The sequence below is a fragment of the Gobius niger genome (assembly GCF_951799975.1).
Source record: "Gobius niger genome assembly, chromosome: 21".
NCBI lineage: Eukaryota > Metazoa > Chordata > Actinopteri > Gobiiformes > Gobiidae > Gobius > Gobius niger.
The window spans coordinates 3,811,133-3,831,572 of record NC_136872.1 but is presented as its reverse complement, the minus strand read 5'-3'; the positions used below and the strand labels follow the sequence as shown (position 1 = coordinate 3,831,572).

At 43.1% G+C, this 20,440-nt stretch overlaps 1 protein-coding gene across 1 annotated transcript in view; it reads right to left on the bottom strand.

Annotated features, from left to right (window-relative positions):
- Positions 1-6,930: 6,930 nt before the first annotated feature.
- fgf11a (fibroblast growth factor 11a) overlaps positions 6,931-20,440 on the bottom strand; it is a 140,611-nt gene continuing 127,101 nt past the window's right edge. Inside the window, exons 4-5 of the mRNA XM_079579652.1 lie at positions 8,234-8,432; positions 6,931-7,189 (exon numbers count right to left, since the gene is read on the bottom strand). Coding sequence (XP_079435778.1) covers positions 7,026-7,189; positions 8,234-8,432 — 363 coding nt within the window. The 3' untranslated portion in view covers positions 6,931-7,025. The remainder of the gene's footprint in view (positions 7,190-8,233; positions 8,433-20,440) is intronic.

Sequence of the window (20,440 nt, the reverse complement as noted above, 5' to 3'; positions counted from 1 at the left end):
TAGGGATCAGCACTGTGATGGGGCTGAATGGATAACCGGTTATCGCTTGTATCTTTTGTTGATCCTTGAACAGCTGAACTTTGGGGTAATCTGGCTGTGAGTTTTATTAGGGATATGTCCCTATATTGCTGTTGTTTATTTCAAACTGGACTCTTGTTTGGAACGGCCTGAGCCTGACTCATCACGTGACCCGAAACTGGGGCTTGCCTGGACTTTCAGCCCTCAAAGTGAGCGCATTCACACGGCTGGTCTCTGGAACGTGCAGCTTCGAGAACTGTAGGACTTCAGACCGGAGACCACAGAACGACCGTCTTTTCCGGAATTGGCGTCGGATGTGAGCGACTGCGTCCTATATCGGTCTTTTCTATTGCCAGCTTGTTAGTGACTTTGGCGTTTACGAACAGGAAAAAAAAAAAGTCACAATCTTTCTGAATAATTGACGCCTGGTGATCGATTAGCGAAGGGCAAATGAACGTTCCTTGCGGCGTGATAAACGATAATACATTCTCCATCTGTTGCAGCTTGTGTGAGCGGGTAACTCCGCAGAGAGAGAGAGGCAGAGCGAGCACATGATGTATTGACATAAAAGATGAAAAGAGCTTTGGAATATGGCTGGGTAACGGTAAATGATACTGGGACGGTATCAGGGAAAAGAAGTTTAGGTGCTGTTGGTATCGAAAAAATAAATGTATCGAAAGCAGGTACTGAAAAAATGACAGTTTTGATGCTGTTAGTGCAGGGACTAAAGGAAGTGACTTGATTTATATATATAGTGACTTGATATTATGTATATATATTCAGGGGCGGACTGGGACTGAAAAACAGCCCTGGACTCTGGCCAGCCTGGCCCAAGTTAGCTTATTTGTGCACTTCCACAAATACAAATTTTAACCTCTAACCACCCGCCTTAACCGAGTGCATTTTCCCCAGGTCGACTTTTTTTAAATTTATTTTCTTGATTGGTATCATAAGCAAAAAGAACGGGAAAGGCGGTCGTAGAAACAGAAGCAAAATCATTAATATAAGTAATAAATAATAGTGGTCCCAAAATGTAACCTTGTGGCACACCATACTCCACGGAATTCCTTTTAGATTCCTGTTTTTTTTATACTGGGCTTTACCCAAATCTAAAAGCTTCTCGACTGGAGATCAACAATGCAACGCCTCATTTGAAAGCTAAGACCCACAAAAGTGACGGAAACTTTTTGTCACGTCATTTTTGTCACATTTTTGTTGTTTTTTTTCATTATTTTTTTCTGTCATTTTTTGTTGTGTTTTTATCACGTTTTTGTAGGCTTTTTTCTCCGTGTTTTCTCATGTTTTTGTTGCCTTTTCATCACATTTTTGTCGCTTTTTTGTTGCTTTTCCAGCACATTTTGTGGGGGTTTTCATCCTCTTTTTCTCGCTATTTTGATGCTTTTTTTTTTTAGCTTTTAGATTTGGGTAAAGCTCAGTTGAGGCGGGACTGGTGGCCCTAGAGCCAGTGGCCCTTCTGTGCTCTTCCAGAATGGACATATGGGAAGTCCGCCCCTGTATATATTCCTTGTTTATATTTATTTAATCCTTATTTTCCCCCCAGTCTTTTCTTCAATTTCTCTCAATTTTTCCCATACATTTTTTCCAATTTTTTTTTTGCTCTCAATGTTTTTCCACAAATTATTTCCAAACTATTCCTAATTATTCACAAATTTCTTGACATTGGAGATAGTTTTCAGAACATTATTGCTCTGTTTTCTAGTTCTGGTAGGTTTCGAAAAAGGAGGCATCGGTATCGTAAACCAAGTATTGTTAAAGTCCGATGCAGGGAAAGCATCCATGAGCCGAGAGAGTCTTTACAGTGGCCTTACTTGAGCGCGGGTGATGAGGAGCGGCCCCGTTACGAGGAACGCTAAGGCTGGAGCTTATCGGTCCAGGTGAACCGGCACACGTGGCCCCGGGGCCGTTACGATACCGGGTTTCGGTGCCCATCCCTACAGCGCGGAGGGTCAACCTCTGGTCTCATGTTTGAATCGCAAATTTTCAAATCACGAATCCTCGCATCGATTAAGTCCAACTTAAAGCAGTACTAAGTAACGTGTTTACCTTAATAAATCCTCTCCGTAGTCCCTGTGGGGGTGATACAAGTGTTTATGGGATGATTGGAGGGTCTTTCATCTCCCCCTGGTGTCTCTGGACAGAAAACCATGTTTGCAACTTGACTGCCCCCGGTGCGGAGAAAGCAATACACACTAATGGAATCACGAAGAAGAAGCTAACATGCTAACGGGCAAAGCTAACTGCGGGCTAACGTCACTTTAAACAGTATTTACAGCCAAGTTTGAGTGAAAAAAATAATTCTATTGTATAATTGGATGCACAGTAACCCTCTCTCCCTTCGCCTTTCCTGTTAATGTCGTATCTACTCTCCAAGACAATTAATAAATAAAAAATCGTAACTTGCTACTACACCTGCAGTTGCGCTTATGGCCTTTAGGGGGAAGAGTTACTTAGTACTGCTTTAATACTTTTTAATGCCGAAACACTTTCTTTGTAATGATACAAAACATCTTGGCATATTTTGTACGATTTGAAAACATTCAATCCAACAGAGGAACGAGGGGAAATGTTGCTATTCAAAACTAATTTGGACACGATGGGGAAACGTTTGAGCAAAACACTGTGTCAAATTTCCTCCAAAACTGCAGCAGAACTTGGATCATAGTTTTTGTGTTCTTAGACCGATGTACACATGCAGTAAAAATAGTCGAGCGATGCCACTGTTGTGGGGTCTGTCTCTAGGGAACAAAAAAAGATATTTTCAAAGAAATGAAGATTGAATGCCAGTTTGAATCCGTTTTAATGCTTTTGAAGGCCCCACGGAAACCCTGAGGAGAAGCGTGAGCTATTTTACCGACCCAAATGAGACACATGGACAATAATAGACCCGAAAAAAACACAGGAAATAGCTCAGCTGTTGCTCCCCTCTCACTTCCCCGCTATTGCTGCGGGACGAACAACGAGAAAACGGCCCCATAAAGCCACAAAAAATATGTTTTTTTTCATCTCAACTACAAACTTCTTCTTCCTCTCCACACATAAAGATAAATAATTACAAATCTAGTCTCGCAGTCGGATAAATCCAATTTCCCTCCTATCGTTCTATCATATTACACGGGACGACCTATCGCCGTGACAACAAGCCTCTCATCACTGTACTGGTGACGTATATGCGCTAATGTAATGATGAAAAGTGTGACAGGGCCTTACGTTCATATTGGCAGCTTTAACCAGTAAAATAATATGTTTTTATTTGGAAATGAAATGTTTTCCTCCAAAATGTTCACTTGCAATTATTATTTATATGTGTCAATATTGCATTCAATTCGTAATGGACTGGAATAGATCAAACTGTTGTTTTCGAGAAAAGCATAAAAGGAGACTTGATATTAATTTTGTGTTCCAGGCAACTGGTACATTTCCCGCTTTCGACGAGGAAACAAACCTTTGGACGTAAAGTAAGGTATGGTGTACTTTATAATCCCTGTAGGAAAATCTTCCCTCTGCATTTGACCCATCCCTCGATGTCGCTGGGAGGGAACAGTGGGCGACCGCGGTGCAGCTCCCAGCGACTGACGGATTCACATATTGTACATGTTTTAGCTCATAAGTCTCTGTTGGGCATTTGAACTTGTCCGAAAGAGATTTAGAATGGGATCGTCACCTCCAGCACCGGGCGGAGCCTCAACGGTTGAACTCTAGAAGCAAAAGACTAATGGAAAAAGTGTAACTCCACCCACATCCACAGTCCAGAAAGGCCAACCAAAGTGGGTGGGGGGGGGGGGGAGAGAGGGGGAAGGGGCGAGGATCAGCCTAATTTATGAATATTGTCCTTCTTCACATACAGCTCGAAGAACAGGGATAAAGATGCTACCGATGTTTGCCGACGCTTTTGTGGTTTATCTGCTTATTTTGAATATTAGTGTTTATTGCATAGAGGGAACACAAAAATATCACAGCATAGCAACAGCACGGCAACAGAAGGCAAATGCTTTTTTTTAATTATTATTATTATTTGAGGGTTCGGTTTGGAATAAAAACTAAACAGAACCCTCAATCGTTTTCCTTTCCAATACTTCAGCGCCTTTTTAAGTCAAACACACAGTGGCAATACTAGCCCCGGCATCCTGCTTGCTATCGACTCAAACCTAAATATAATTTCTGAAGCGTGCCAGCATTAGAGGGCACCGCCTCTCGTGGATAACATCTCAAGTATATGTCTTTAAATGGGCCCTTAGTTTAAAAAAAAAAAAAAAAGGTCCAGGCAACCCCCCGTTAGCAATCAGAGAGGGCTTTCCTTTGTGCCGCAGAGGAGAAAATTGAGTCCCGTGTTACAAAGTAATCAGATGGTGCCAAAGGTGAATGAGAGAGAGAGAAGGTCGGGGTAGCGATGCACTCGCGCGCACATACATACGGCGGAGGAAGCCTGACGAGGAGCCTATATCGGGGCACTGGTGCAGAGCCGCTGACAGGGTCCATTAAGATAGAGCAGATGGCCTCGGAAAACAAGTGAGTGAGGCTCCGCGTACCAGAGTGTGGAAGAAACAACTGGAAGCTTAGTCTGGGGTTAAACCCTGTTTGGGAAGTTTAAGGGATTGCTGCACCAATTGTGGATGACCTAGCCCTAAAAAAACATCCGCTTGCTTTACCGTAAGACGTGGGTTTGTTGGGTAAAATGCGGAACCTTAGTTTGAAATGAAATCCTTTGGAAAGAGGAAAGGGGACAGATTAAACTGCTGCGCTCGTTGTGTCTGCACGTTTCGAGGAGGAAGCACGATCGGCGGCGCATGAAGGACTACTTGGCTGAAGTTTATTTTGTATATTACTATCATTTGCCTGGACATGGGGACGGGGACTGTCCTGGGTAAACCAAGATGTCTGGTCACCCTGGCTCACTGGGGGAGCAGAGGACTGAAAAAGTAGGGTGACCAGATTCTCCATATTAAAGCAGTACTAAGTAACTCTTGCCCCTAGAGGCCATAAGCGCAAAGCAGGTGTCTTAGCAAGTTGCGATTTTTTTAACTTATTAATTGTCTTGGAGGGTAAATACTACGCTGACATCCAATTATACAATGGAAATAACTTTTTTCACTAAAACTTTGCTGTAAATACTGTTTAAAGTGACGCTAGCCCGCAGTTAGCTTTGCCCGTTAGCCTGTTAGCTTCTTCTTCATGATTTCATTAGTGTGTATCGGTGACTCCAGTCCGTTACGAAAATGATTTATTAAGGTAAACACGTTACTTAGTACTGCTTTAAAAACTGAGACACAATGCAATTTTTTTTTTTACGGGAACTAAAATTGTACTTTTCCTCCAGGGTGAACGGTAATATTGTCCGTAAACGTGTATTGTCATTTAACGATAGACTTTTAGAACTCTTTTATAGATTCATTCTCTATAGAAGTTTATGTTTGATGCACACATGGCCAAAAGTCATCACGTTTCAAGTTAAGGCTTCTCTAAGGGCACTAGTGAAAAACTGGGACAAATCAATGGTTTTGGAGAAATCCACTAGGACAGAAGTTTCAAAACGGGGACTGTCCTGGGTTAACTGGGACATCTGGTCACCCTATTAAGGGGAGACACTACAGGCAAAACTCATTTTTTTCAGTTTTCAGGTTTTGGGCCAAATTGGTCTCTGAACATACAAGCTTTCACCCGGAAACAGAAAATATGACTAATCTTCACAATAACATGTTTAAATATTGCGCTGATTCAATGTTCCCCCATAGACTTATATATAAAACACATTTTTCTGTCATTGTGGCGACACTATGTCGGACCTAAAGACTTCACATTTTCCAGTCTTGGACTGAACAATATTTGGAAGATTTTTTCAGAGGGATTTTTTATTATCTAATCCCTAAGCCCCATTTATTGAGTTTTGAATGTCAAAAAATAAGGCGAAAATTACATTTTTACAAATATTTCCACTAAAAACAGCTTATTTTAAAACTAAACAAGAAATCCTAAATCCCCTCGGTCTTGGCAACTCATTTATCAATAAAATGAAGCAATAAATTTGAATGTAGCTCTATCCATTATTCAGATTTCATCACCGAAAAGATGGGAAATTTGGGGCATTTTTATGCATAAAACACCTTGTTCTTATATGAAAAGATAAAATGACAGAAAACTTGCCATGTATTTTTTTCCCTATTCGCCTGCAGTGTCTCGCCTTAAAAGGGTTAGAAACACAAGAGATGTAAAACATAAATATTGGAGTCGTGTGTTTTTGATAACTCCTAGATCCTGAGCTCCAACCTGGATTACGACGTTGGTGCGCATCCCTGTTGGAGCTCAGAAACTCCGACCTCTGAGGCCAAGTGGAGCGCAGTTGTGTGTCCCGCCGTCGATTGTGCTTCCACCTCAAGGAGCGCAGCAACACGCCTCCACCACAGCTCTGCCATAAGTCACAAGTAGTTGCATGTACATTTGCTAGAAAGTAAGCAATCCCTCCGTTGCTGCTCGTCGTGACCCGTTGAAAGTGTGTCTGTCCACTCCGAGGTAGTCATATATCACATTTGCATTGACTGGACAACTTTCTGCACCTAACTAGCATGGCTACGCTACGTACAACCAGAAAAAAACTCGGAAGAAGTTGAGACTGTGATGCTAAAAGCCCCGGAAGGCTTTTGACGATATCTTCCAACCGCATTCTTCCTCCATCAGCCGAACCTCTTCAAAAAACATGCAATTTTCCATTTTTCGATGTTGTTATTGCTTTAAAAATCCCAACCCCGAATTTGGTAAATACAAACTGAACTCCGGGCATGTCTTCCACACGGGTTAAGAATCCAAAGAATAAAAAAAAAAACAGCTTTATTCGAAATCCTCCCGCCTGACAGCGCGTGGCGAATCCTGTCGGCGTATATATCGTCCTCCGCTTGGCAGCAGGTTGGGAGTTTTAGCCCTGACAACCCTGTATTTAGAGTGGAAGTAGTAAAATATCCGCTGGTGCACATCCGTCTGTCCCGAATCGGTCAGCGCTAGGACGGGGTTTTGCTTTTGGATTTGTGTTCTTTGTGTTCTTTGAGGTCTTTGTCCTTTTTGCCGTTCTGGAGGACCGGAGAGTCACTGGAGGTCTTGGGCGTTTTCCGAGGGGGGCTCTGCTCGGCCACGTCGTGCAGCGAGGGTTCTCGGTACATCGCCACTGTGGAGACAAAAAAAGTGGAATTGGGTAAATACACTCTTAATTATTTGTGTTTTTTTATTTTTACTGTTGCGCTCTACTGTCATAAAGGCAGAAAAATAAACTAGAGTGGGCGCCCCTCGCTGTTAAAGTGAAGCTATGGCAAAATGGGGCCTCAGGAGGAGCATTGTAAACAGGAGCTCGGGCGAAGCTGCCTCTGCGGGACTAAGATTAGCGACAGGGCAGGGGAGGATTGAAAGATAGCACGGTAGCACAGGTTAGCGCTCGTGCTTCACAGCTAAAAGGTCCCGGGATTGATTCCCTCCAAGGACGGGGCCTTTCTGTGTGGAGTTTGCATATTCTCCCCGTGTGTGCGTAGGTTTCCTCCAGGTACTCCGGTTTCCCCTACCACTAAAAAACATGTACAATCGGCCAGGATGAATGAGAGTGTATTTGAGAGTGCGCGCCGTGCGGGTCGACGGATGGAAATTAGCCCATGGCTACAATCCGGCGTGCCGTGTTTACATGCATGAGACCCATGTGTGTTCATTAACATGCACTGACCCGACCAAATAAACCAATAAATAAAATAAATAAACTTGCTCGATGCACAACTGCAGATCGTTTTTTGACGAGAGAACAATATTCTAACTTGCTGTACAGCTGTGTCAGTGTAACAGACTGAGATTATTTTCATGTTTTTCTTTTAAATATAGCGGAGAAAAAAAAGTTCCCAATGGAAAATTCTACTCAAGTCAAGTGTAGATCCCTCAAAACAGTTACTAACCACCTCTGGTCTTTCACTGCCCACCCACCATCACTCACACAGCTCATTCTTTCATTCTTTCATTACAATGGACACACAGCGCCATGGGAACATATTTTGGTTGGGGGTGTTGAAGAATATGATTGCCCCCAAAAACACAGTTTTAGTGCTTATAGTGTAATGCACAAACTATCCACTAATGGGTGCTGCAGCACCCTCAGCACCCTGGGTTCCCACGGCCTTATGGACACGACAGTCCATGGCAGATTTGATAGATTAGCTGACATTGTGATTGTTACCTTCGATGAGCTTGGGCAGAAAGTGTGCCGCTCCCTTGGTCTTCTTCACGCGGTTGCCCTTCATGACCTGCCCGTCGCGGTTGATGCCGATGTACCAGGCTCTGCCCGACTGCGTCTGTCTGTACAGGATGGACGAGTACGTCACGTAGTAGTTTTCAAACACGCACTCCTTAAACTTACACTCAGGCGTGAAGTGTTCCTGCAAGACACAAAGCCAGACATCAGGGCAAAGGAAGGAAAATAAGTATCCGGGTTAGATGTGTGTGCAGCTTAAGGCACACCTGTACTCATGTGTCGAGTCAGCGTCTGCATATGCAACACCTGCGAGGGGGTTCTCTGACATATGACTGACATAGATTTAGACAGATTTGTGAACAATATTTGGGACAAATGGGTTCCATGTCTTTGAGTTCACCCCACAAAAAATCAGCAAGAACAACAACAACACTTGCATTTACAAGTAGATTAGTTAAGTTTATTTATTTGACGGACAACGTGCATTTGCATTAAAAAGATGGCTGCAACAGATTTAGCACCATGCTAATTTCCATCTGTAAACATGGCACTTTTAAAGCAGTACTAAGTAACTTGTTAACCATAATAAATCCTCTCCGTAGTCCCTCTGGGGGTTGTGCAAGTGTTAATGGGATAATTGGGGGGTCTTTCATCTCCCCCTGGTGTCTCTGGCCAGAAAACCACAATTGCAACTTGACTGCCACCAGTACCGGAGCCACCAATACACACTAATAGAATCATGAAGAAGAAGCTAACAGGCTAACTGGAGCTAACAGGCTAACTGGCAAAGCTAACTGTGAGCTAGCGCCACTTCAGCTGTATTTGCAGCCAAGTTTGAGTAAAAAAAAATATTTACATTGTGTAATTGGATGTACAATATCCCTCTGTCCCTTTGTCTTTTCTGTCAGCGTAGTATTTACTCTCACAAACAATTAATGAGTAAAAAAATAACAACATGCTACGACACCTGCAGTTGCGCTTATGGCCTCTAGGGGCACGAGTTACTTTGTACTACTATAAATATAAAGTGGAAATTACAAATTAGAGTGCAATATCGTTTTTGCAAAAAGAGCAAAATTGTTGCATTGATGACTCAACAATTTTTCCTATACCTGTGCCAAGTTTGAAGCAAATCCAAAAAGGTGAAGTTGAACTGTTGTCCAAAAAGCTGTAACTTCACCATGGAATGTTCTCACAGGCCTATATGGACAAATGCATGAGGATCCACAGCTCTGAGAGGGAACATGGAACACATTTTCTGTTATAGCTGCTGATCCGTTTGAGGTACTGAGCTCGTCTTGGGCTTAATGTGAAGCTAATGAGTTGGGGCAGTTTTCTATTTACATTTGAAAAGGTAAAAATAAACAAAAAAGACAATAATGCACTCATTTGTGAAGCGCTTTTCTTATCTATATGACATTTATTTTTCATTTTTGCAGATATATTGTTGAATATATGGAAAAAGAAAAAGCTAAAGTCATCTGTGACTCTGTATGTGACCACAGCACCACTTCGGATAGAATCACAAAGTTCCGTTTGAAGCCTGTCCCGTTAAAGTGGTTTTTGGGGTCCCACAGCCGAACGGGGCCGAGTTGCAATGGGGGGTCCCCACTGGTAATGACCCAGGATATACTCTATTGAAAGATACTAGTTTGGAAAAGGTAGCAAAAATGTGCCTGAGGAGGGGGTCTGGCTCCCGGTCTACTAAGTGTATATATATATATTTATGATATTGAATGGGATTTTGACTTCCGGCACTATCAGATAGGTGGGATTGTGCAACTCCATTTGCAATTGCAGTTTCACATGAAAGCACATTGAACAGTGTCTAAGGTTAGCTGTGCCGTGTTACATCTGCTTTATAGTTTCCTAAATAATGGAAATTGGCTAAGGCGACCGCCCAAATTGCAATTTTGATCCAGTTGTGAGAACCCCGCTGACCTTGCAGCATCGACAAGACGTTTTTTGACAAACCCGTCCCTCGGCGCAGCTGGCCCCTTCCCCTTACACTCTCACTCCCGTTATCCACCGCCTCTGCAAGGAGTGATAGAAAAAAAGCGGGTGCCACATTTCACCGTGACAGGGTTACCAGAGGGCCACCCCTGTGTGAGCAAACCAAGCTACCCCGGCAGCAGCGAGCTCCATCACCGGCGTCAACAGTTGGCCACGGCTGCGTCGCCATCCGTCTTCACTACGCCTCTGCTACGGCTTCACTAACCAGCGACCGCCGCGGCTTATCCTTCACCCACCCTTCCATAGTTTACCGACCCCGGCGCTCGACACCCACCCACCCACCCACCCCCCTCAAGGCTCATATTCTCCCCCCCCCGTCCCTCCGTCATTTAGTAACCTTGCCGAGGAACAAACCAATTTGCAGGATTGATTCGGAGCCTTGATGTGACGAGTGTGTGCGAAAAGCCTGAATAAGGACTTTGCTCCCTCTCCTCCCTCCAGCTTCCTCCGCAACAAACATGCATCTTTTTTCTTTTTTCTTTTTTTTTGTGAACCCTAGAGAGTAAGAAGACATTTCACGGCATCAACTCATTATTTTGTCAACATTTTAGTCTAAAGGAGCAAAGGTCTGTTCGGAGAAGAAGGGGCACAGAATTTCATGAAGCGAGGTGGATCCATCATCCTCTGGGGTTGTATTGCAGCCAGTGGCACAGAGAATACTTCTTAGGTAGAACGAAGTATGGATTAAATTAATTGCCAACACATTCTGCAGGAAAACGTAACTCCATCTGTGAAAAAGCAGAAGTTATAAAGCAAATGGTTTCAAAAGATAAACACAGCTCTATCGATGGACGACATATAGGTGCAGGTTGAAGGTTTTGCAGTGGCTTTCACAGTCTCCTGACCTAAACATTATTGAAGATCGGTGGATAAACCTAAAGCTGTGATACTTGCCATATTTGGGGGCTATGAGGCATTCATTCTGAAGGGTTGAAATGTGTTTCCGATTTAGGCCCTGTCCATACGAAGTCAAGCTGAGGACCAAACACAGTCCAGTGTATCGTCCAGACGAGCCCGGTGTTTTGTGTGTCTGTAAACTAAGATTTTCCAAAACTTGGTCCCAGAGTGGAAAGATCTCAAAACGCCGTTTACGTGACACCGTTGTTATAACATCTCCGCAACTTTTACTAAAAACGATGACATCGCAGCTCCAGAGTGGAGTCTGTTATCCATAATCTACTGACCGTATACTGAGTTTTCCTCCTGGATCTATGATGGTTTTACTCCGCTCCTCTTTGCTCCACTGTAGGGATGGGCGGATCGATACCACAGTATTGATATATCGATACCAAACGGCTACTTTTAAAGTATTGACATTGGGCGAAAAGTATCGATACTAATTTGCATATGTAAAATGAAGGCGTGGCAGCGATTTTAAACATAAACGGACGATTTACATCTTTGTTCTGAGCCAAAACAGTCCACAGCAGCAGGGGATTGAACTAAGCCAGGCATATCATTCTGGTTTAGAGTCTGTTTGTCATTAAAGTAATCATTTTGAATTTGATTTGTTTATGTATTTAATTTCACATTAACATTAATTAACCAGTTAAAGTAATATAATTTTAATTTCTCTATTAATTATATAAAATTACCAGTTTTAGAAATATATATTGATTGAAATACATTCACCCATATAAAATGACCAGTATCGGTATCAAGAATAATGACCCCAAAAGTATCGGTATCGTATCGATTCCAAAAAACGATGGTATTGCCCATCCCTGCTCCACTACAGTCCACAAGCCACAGGTGACAAGTAGAAAAACACGAGTCAGTCTGTGTTTTTGGACTGACAGTAAAAGTCACTGACAGGTTTTTACGTCTGAAGAAAAAACTCTCCTCCTCGTCTCTTCTGTAGATCCTAAATCCTTGAATCAGTTTCATTTTCACAGCACATGCGCCTCTACATCTTGTTCTATTATCTGTGTTAGCGTCACAGCGCCTCACGCAGGCCTGGAAGATGAACTGCGCCGTTTTCACAGACCTGAGTCGACCCATGTGGACGCACACATTTACTGAGCTGGATTCGTGCTTACAAAGAAAGTTTCTAAAAACATAAGCGTTTTGTCTTTGTGTGGATACAGCCTTAGTCAGCTCAATTTACCAGGTGTTTTTGTCGACTAAAACGTGGTTAAAACTAAGTAAGTAAGTGCTTTATTTGTCATTGTACAACCGTGCCACGAAATTGTGCTTTGGTGTTGGTCCGGCTGGCCTTCAGTCTCCTCTGATCGTCTGAAATGATGCACCGCCTCCTGGGTTCGTCCCTGTTTCAGAGCGTGGTGTCCTGCACTGGTCAGCTCCTCCACCACCTCCTCCTTCCTCTTCCTCCTGCGCAGCTCCCTCAACAGTCTTTCACCATCTTCTGGGAAAAGCTTAACAGTTAATCTGTTCAATTCTCCGGTGAACGTCCATTAGCCAGAACACAAGTAGGGATAGAAGCATGTGTGGCTTAGCTGTGAGTCTTTCCCGGATGCCTCCTCGTTTGCCCCGTTTTTGCTTCCTCTAGCGCCTCTTGTGAGCGGGTGAGTTACCGAACGAGCAGCTAGAGTCTGGTGCTCCATGACCCTTTCCCCTCAGCTTCAGTTCAAGGTATTCTCAAATTTTAGCGTGATACATGAGTCTCAGTTCATGTCATCAGCAGGTGGAGGGCAAGTTTTTTTTTAATCCAAACAGAAAGAGAAAAAAAAAGTCTGTGTATCAGAATACAGACCCCTTTAAAACTTGTTCATCTCGTTAGCAAAGGGCGCTAATGACCCCGGGAATCCATACCTTTGGGCTGTGCTAGATGCTATTAGCGCTAACGTAATGACTGCCTCTGAGAGTGAAAGTACAATTAAAGAAAGGGAGATACTGTCGATGTAATTGGCTGGTTGGTAAGTGTTTCCAAGTGTTTACTTATTCAATTAAGTCTTCTGTAAATGGGACATTACAACGTTTTAAGTTTATTGTGGCTGTTTTAATCATGTATTGTAATCATGTATAATCATATACAGCCTGAAAATATGCTCTTGGAAATCCAGCATGTACAGTATGTTGCAACCGGCTTAGAAAATGAAAAAACAGCAGGCCCTGCCCCTCTTCTTTCCAGTGAGTAGCCTGTGTAACACAGGGTGTACGTTAGGTCGTCTGCTGCCCTCCAGACAGTCCTCGTACTCCTGCTCCGGTGGCTGCTCCTCCTTCCTCGCGTCGCATTCTGACAATCCGGCAATGGTGTCCCGGGTCCCCCTCCGCCGGACCTCTGGAGGACGTTGAGCTGGGTGCTCTCTCCAGTTCCAGCTGCTCCTCCTCTAGCTCCTTTCGCTTTCTGAAGCTGATGATGTCCTTAATTAGTTCTTCAAAAGTTCTCTAAAGGGACTATACAGAGTTTAAAAATGTGAAAATTATGCATTTTCCTCCCCCTATGTGTAGAATGAGCTCAGACCTGTTCACCAACTGCCTCTAAAATCCTGCACTGTCAGTCAAAAACGTGTTGCTTCGGGTCTGAATTAACATAGAAGGTGCAGTTACACGTATGACTTGAGGTGGCAGTAGTGAGTATAATATGGCGAACTTGCATCTAGCCCCTTTAAATTAAAATCCACACACAAATTGCTCCACAGCACAAGCTGTAGATAAAACAAACACATAAAGTTCTCAGCGTACAGTGCTAGCCTGGTTTGACCAGACTTCGTATTTACTTCGTTTCGTACAAGGGTCTGGACCTTCATAATAATAAAAGCGTGGGAGGGGTGATTTTCGCTAGAGTTTGGTCGTGATGCGCCCGAGTGAGTGAAGCAGCATCATAACTCTTGGGGTCATTCCTTGCGTATTCCAAGGCTTCAATTTTAATTTCTGGGTATTTGGAGCCGAGCCAGGACGGATTGAAGAGCTTGCATTACTTTCGTATCCGCCGCCATTGCCAAACTACAACCAGCAAATGTTTGACGTCACCTACAAGCCCCGCCTCCCCCGCTCGCTGAATGGTAGGTTGAAATTCAACCAATCTAACGCAGCCACTGAGATCAGACCCAGACGTACATGTAGGGAAATTATAATTGACCGGAGATTACGGATGGCTAAGGCCAGGCTAACACAGTGCAGCATTAGGAAAAATAAGGAAAATGAAGCGCTCAAAAGTCACGTGACCATAATTAGGTCTCAGGGATCTCACACCAGTGACTCGCCAAAAGCTTCCACATTTCTACATCTGCTTCATGTGTCCCATTTAAACAAGTTTTGTTTTTGTTCTCCACATATTGAATACAGACTGAAAACAAACATGTAAAAACAATAAAGAATAAACTGTAAAATCAAGTAAATACTTATAATTGTGTTGAAATAACTTTTGAACTGATGGCTTACACTTGTATTGTGCTTTACAAGCCTGTGTTTCCAAGAGGTGGAAAGGCTGAGAAATCTGATGGTTCTGTTCTGCTTTTTTTTTTTGCCATCGCCATTGAAACATGGATAGAAAAGGCCAGTTCAGAAGGATAAATATGCATGAATGACACAAAAACGACTCCATGTATGTTTTTGACGAGAGAACAAGATGGCCTCCGAAGCCTCAAAAGTTTATGTCGCGTAAAAGGGCTTCTTTATAGCAGCCTTGCTATAGGCATCCTCCTGTGGGACGGGGGGAATGGGTCGTTACACCGTCATCTGGAGAGACGCACTGCTAGCGCCAACAGAGCACCAGGGACAGGAACATCTGTCCACTCTCCGTAATGTCAGGCAGGAAGGAGGGATTTTACACCAACGGCCCTGGTTTGCGGGTAACATATGAACATCTGGACAGAAAGGGGAGGAGTTAGCGTTGTTGAGGCAGTTCGCACTTTGGACAGTAGAGGGAAGGGAAGCACACAATCTAATGTTCACTAAGTTTGACTTTTTCAGATGTAGGACAAGCTGTTTCCTCCTACAGACCACATAGACTAAATTCTAACGGAGAACGGAGGTGTCGGGGGGCAGCGGCGATTGCGTTTCTGCACCGTGGAGATTGTACAACCTTTGTTACCCCGTGAGCTACTTCTTCTTCTTTCTAATCAAAGAAAATAACCCCCTCTACATTCTTTATTCACCTAAATATTTGCAAGAGGTCTTTGGTGAGCTAAATGGAGAAAGAAATGGAGAGCTATAAGATCCATGCTTTAGATCAGGGGTGCCCAAACTTTTTGTCTCCGAGGGCCAAAATGAAAAAGTGCCTGTGAGTCGCGGGCCAAACACGGCGACGTCAAGCACGAAAAACACATATAACTGCACATTACAAAGTTTTTCGATAGCCTACATTTGCATTTGATTCTATCTATGCAAATAACATGCTCTATTAAAACAAATGGTAGCTATGACAAAAGCCTAGTTTTAGTAGAACAAAACCAACAATTGTAGCAATTTAGTGAAAAAAAACCCACTTGTATCTACAGCACCTACAGTAACTTTACCTCATTCGTTCACTCAAAGAAAATGCCACATTAGATTATTTTGAAAGTGTCAGTTCAGCATCAATTCTTTTATGAGTCATTTTTTTAACATGTACTGTTGTTGATGTCAACAGCCTTTGCAACAAAAGTTGGAAAACTGTGAAAGTTGATGCTATAACGCTCTGTGACTGATAAATAACAAGACACCACAACAGTGTTTCCTTAACTTTGCGAAAGGAGTGAAACAGCGCCCCCAATTTGACGCTGGTGGTCAAAAAGTGTACAGCAACTATTTACCATTGAGAATGAATGGAAGAGTTAACCACATGCAGTGCTAAAGTAGGTCACTCTCTGGTGGGCCAACAGAATTGTTTCAGGGGGCCAAAATTGGCCCGCGGGCCCCACTTTGGGCACCCCTGCTTTAGATGTTACTATGTCTGTATTTATTGGTTTAGAAAAAAACAACCTTATTAGTTTTGAGCTCTTTTGAGGCATCAACCTGATTATAATAATACATATTGCGCTTTACAAGTCTGTTTTACCAAGTTTCCCAAATTCTCTCAACACATCCCGCATCAGAACATTATTGTCAAAAGCAGTACCGTATTATCCGGACTAAAAGTCGCACTTTTCGTCATAGTTTTCATAGTCTTGCACTCCGGAGCGACTGATATGTGACGATGTATCTGATATTCATAGAACGCAAACAGACCTGTGGGAGCGCTCGCCAGATCCAACAGAAGTGTGAGCGACATGGCGCTCTGCAGGATCCCGAGTAAGCAGAGGATAAACAGAGGAAGAAAATGAGATCCCAGGCTCACAAAATCACATTTTCTTCCTCTATATTTATTTATTTGTTTATTTATATGGATCCCATTAGCTGAGAGCAAAAAGTAGTCAGCTCGTCTTCCTGGGCCCATTCCAAACAACTTTTACATGTTCATTGAAAAATATGTATATGCAGTATTTAAAAAACAAATATAATAACATGTATATATATTTGACTTAAAAGGTACATAGATTTAAACATTCATAATACTTTTAGGAGCAAACAAACTCACAAACATGACGCTTCAGATTGTTTTTGAATAGTACCTTATTTCTAAGTTCACGAATTCCAACTGGAATACGGTTCCAGGTGATATAGCTCTAAAGAGAACCGTTTTCTTCATGAAATTAGTTTTAGGATGTTGCGTTTTTATATGACCATTGGATGCCATTCTAGTATTATGCTCATGCACAGAGTTTAATAGGACAATTTGATTGAATATAAAAACAGGCATTTTGACTGATAGGCTGTTATATATTAAAGGCATTAGAGAGGATTTTTCCCAGGAATTAAGTTCCCAGATACAACTAAAATGACTTAATTAATCAATGGCACTCTTGTAATTATGGTTCCCAAAAAAAAAAAAATGAATATCCATAAACTGTGGCCGTAGTGGGGCCTGGAAAACATTAGCCAATCGACTTTGTCACCTTTCCAAAGTCGATTGGCTACTGGTTTGTCAATCAAACATTTAGCGTACATGCCCCAAGTACGTTATTTACGTAGGCTCCAAGCGTAACCCTCACGCAGTTTGGGCAGCAGTCCGCCATTACGCCGAGGACGACGGATACACTACCACCTAGTTCTGTACTCCTGGTATTTAGAATTATTTCAGAAATGGCAGAAAAGAACCCTGAAAAACCTAACCGAAAAAGAAAGCCACTGTTTGAGGTGGTTGAAAGGAAGAGAGAAACTGCGAGAGAGCGGAGCCGAGTAAGCGTCTGTCTGGGAGATTGTTTCGAGCGCTGGCGTGCCCTGAAGGTGCAAAAGAATCTTAAAACGGATGCATTGGTCGCTAAACTTCTGCTGGACAGGTAAATTCTGTTTAATTGTTGAGTAAGTACTGCACTTAGCTCTTTAAGAAACATGTGAAGTGGAAAACTCATAAAGTTGTATGTTTACAACAAAGTGAATGCAACGGCGGAGGCGTATCTTACGTAGGGAGCTAATGTGAAGGAGGGGGCTCTGACGCATGCGCACTATTCAAACATACACAAACAGCCGTTGGACAAATCTTAAACCGCAGAATCCTCTCTAATGCCTTTAAGGTGCCCAATGTGACTTGTGTTCTTTGACTTAGATTGAGCCATGACAGAGTAGAATACATGGGCTCTCCGTTAGTTTTAATTGAGCATCCAAGAACAAGTCTCGCTGCCTTGTTGTGAACCACTTTCTTAGCAGCAGAGGACACACAGACACTTCAGAACAATATGACAAGTGGCACAAAGTTAAAGACTGGGTAACCATTTCCAAAGTGTCATGTTTCACGTAACGACTACATTTTTTGGAAACTGCAATGGCACGTCCCATCTTATTAACAGCATTAATATGTTCTGTCCAAGAAAGACTACTGTCAATGACCAGACCCAACAGTTTGGGCACTAGAGCAGTGCCCTCTAGTGCCGCTAGAGGGCACTGCAGACTAATCGACCGGCAGAAAGAAAGGTTGGAGTGTGCGAGAAACGGAGGTTACTCTTACCGCGATGAAGAAACAAAGAAAGCCAATCACGGGCTAAAAGCTCAATAGCCACAGCTAGAGGAGCGAGTGCACAAATGAGAGCTTGAAAAACGTGCTGCCAGGCGAGGCTTGGGGAGGTGCAGTTACACCTCCGCCCCCCCCCAGGTCATTGCCAAGGTGATTTAGTGATTTGGAGTGAGATGGAGAGTTTGGGATGTTCTTTATGCTATAGTTTTCTGAACTGTTAATGTGACGTTAACATACCAGACATTGATTTAGTTCCGTACGCCTCTTCAGCCTGTTGTTTTTTTTCTTCAGAAGGCATTTTTTGGCTAGTGCTACTCCAGAACGACGTATAGTCCGGAAAATACGGTATTCGTTTTATCGACAGACATATTTCCTCGTAACATAAGTCAACGGAATTTAAAGTAATTAATGAGACTAAAAGGTTTGGTCAATGTAGAAGAAACTAAATAAAAATGAAAAAAAGAGGGACAAAAACATCAAAAGTTCCAATGCCAGTTTGAAAGAACCAATCTATATTAAGACTGGTCCCTTGTACATGAACGAGGCCCTCCATAAAGCAGCGTGACATGATATGTTTAAATGAACATAATGTAATAACAGCTCAAAGGTTTACATACCCTGGCAGAATTTCATCATAGGCCATGTTGTCAAAAAGGGAGTGCACCACACCTACTGTGGAATATGAAACTGGTTCGCTGATGCCAAAGGCTCCAGCAGAATAAAGTGAAGGTCCCGTTAGTTCCATATCAGTCTCCTGACCTCAGTATCATTGAGCCACTGTGGGGAGAGCTCAAACGTGCAGTTCATGCAAAACAGCCCAGGAACTTACAGGAACTGGAGGCTTTTTGCCAAAAAGAATGGTCCGCTTTGCCATCTGAAAAATAAAGAACCTCATCCACAGCTACCACAAAGACTCCCAAGCTGCCAAACTAAATGTAGAACTGAAACTGGAGAGAGTTCTCTGACTAAATCGTGACGAAAACTGAATCAAGTTTAGTGGGATCTGATCTGATTGTGATCCCTCAACCGTCGAGCATTTAGCAACTGTGTTAGACTTGAGCATGTGCGGCGTAGTGACAGACATGAGTGATCTCTGCTCCGTCTGGGCGAGGTCACACACACACATGCACACACGTACACACACACACACACACACACACACACACACACACTCTGTCTGTCCTGTAGCAGTGACGGATGGAGCCCTTCACTCCCCATCAGCCGCCGTTACACACAGGGCATCAGGCTGCAGCTGGCGTCCCCTCAGACCACTGGGACGCGGCAAAACACAAAGCTAGCACAGAAATGACCAGATGCATTGTGGTCACGTGACCTTTCATATCGCATAAACGCTCATGTGACCACTTTATGTCCTGTGGCGCACGTAAAGTAACGAGAGAAAAGTGCAGTGGACTCTACTCTCTTACCCGTCGTTTTTTTGGTCACATTTTTGTTGCTTTTTCATCCTCGTTTTCGTCGCTTTTTTTCCAAGAAGCTTTTAGATTTGGTTAAAGCCAAACCAGAGAAAATGTGCTTGGTTCAGGTGGGGGTTAAGAGGTTAAGCTGCGTGCACACCTAACACGTCAAATTGCATTACTCGTTTCTATTTGTTTAAAACACTTAAAATAATAATAATGCATTGGTTTTATATAGCGCTTTTTTGGACACTCAAAGACGCTTTACATTGCATTATTCATTCACTCCATACCCGGTGGCCACAGCTGCCCTGGGGTAGACTGACAGAAGCGAGGCAACCAGTCTGCGCCATCGGCCCCTCCGACCACCACCACCACTCACTCACTCCATTCGCTAGGCTTCCTGGTGTTACTAAACGGTCTCCCATCCAAGTACCGACCAGGCCCTTCCCTGCTTAGCTTCCGAGGTCTGACAGGATTGGGCAGAGCAAAGGCGGTATGACCACGTGGGTGGGTGTATCACATGTGTCACTTGTGTTTCTTAAAGGGATAGTCTGGAAGTCTAAATCTATTACAAATGTTATAAAATCGAACTCCTGGTCTCGCGTTTTGATTGATTCAAGTAAGTAATAATACATATTTACCATTTTCTCAGCAACTAATCAGAGTCTCGTATCCTCCCCCGTTGACCAATGATAGACCAACCAGCCTTTCCCGTGAACCGGTCAGTCAGGAGGTGCTTGTTCATTTACTTAAAATTCTGTTCTTGCTCTCCTCACTTTGCACCTTAGACACAATCCCTTTTATTATCATATTATTGACTCATGTCAT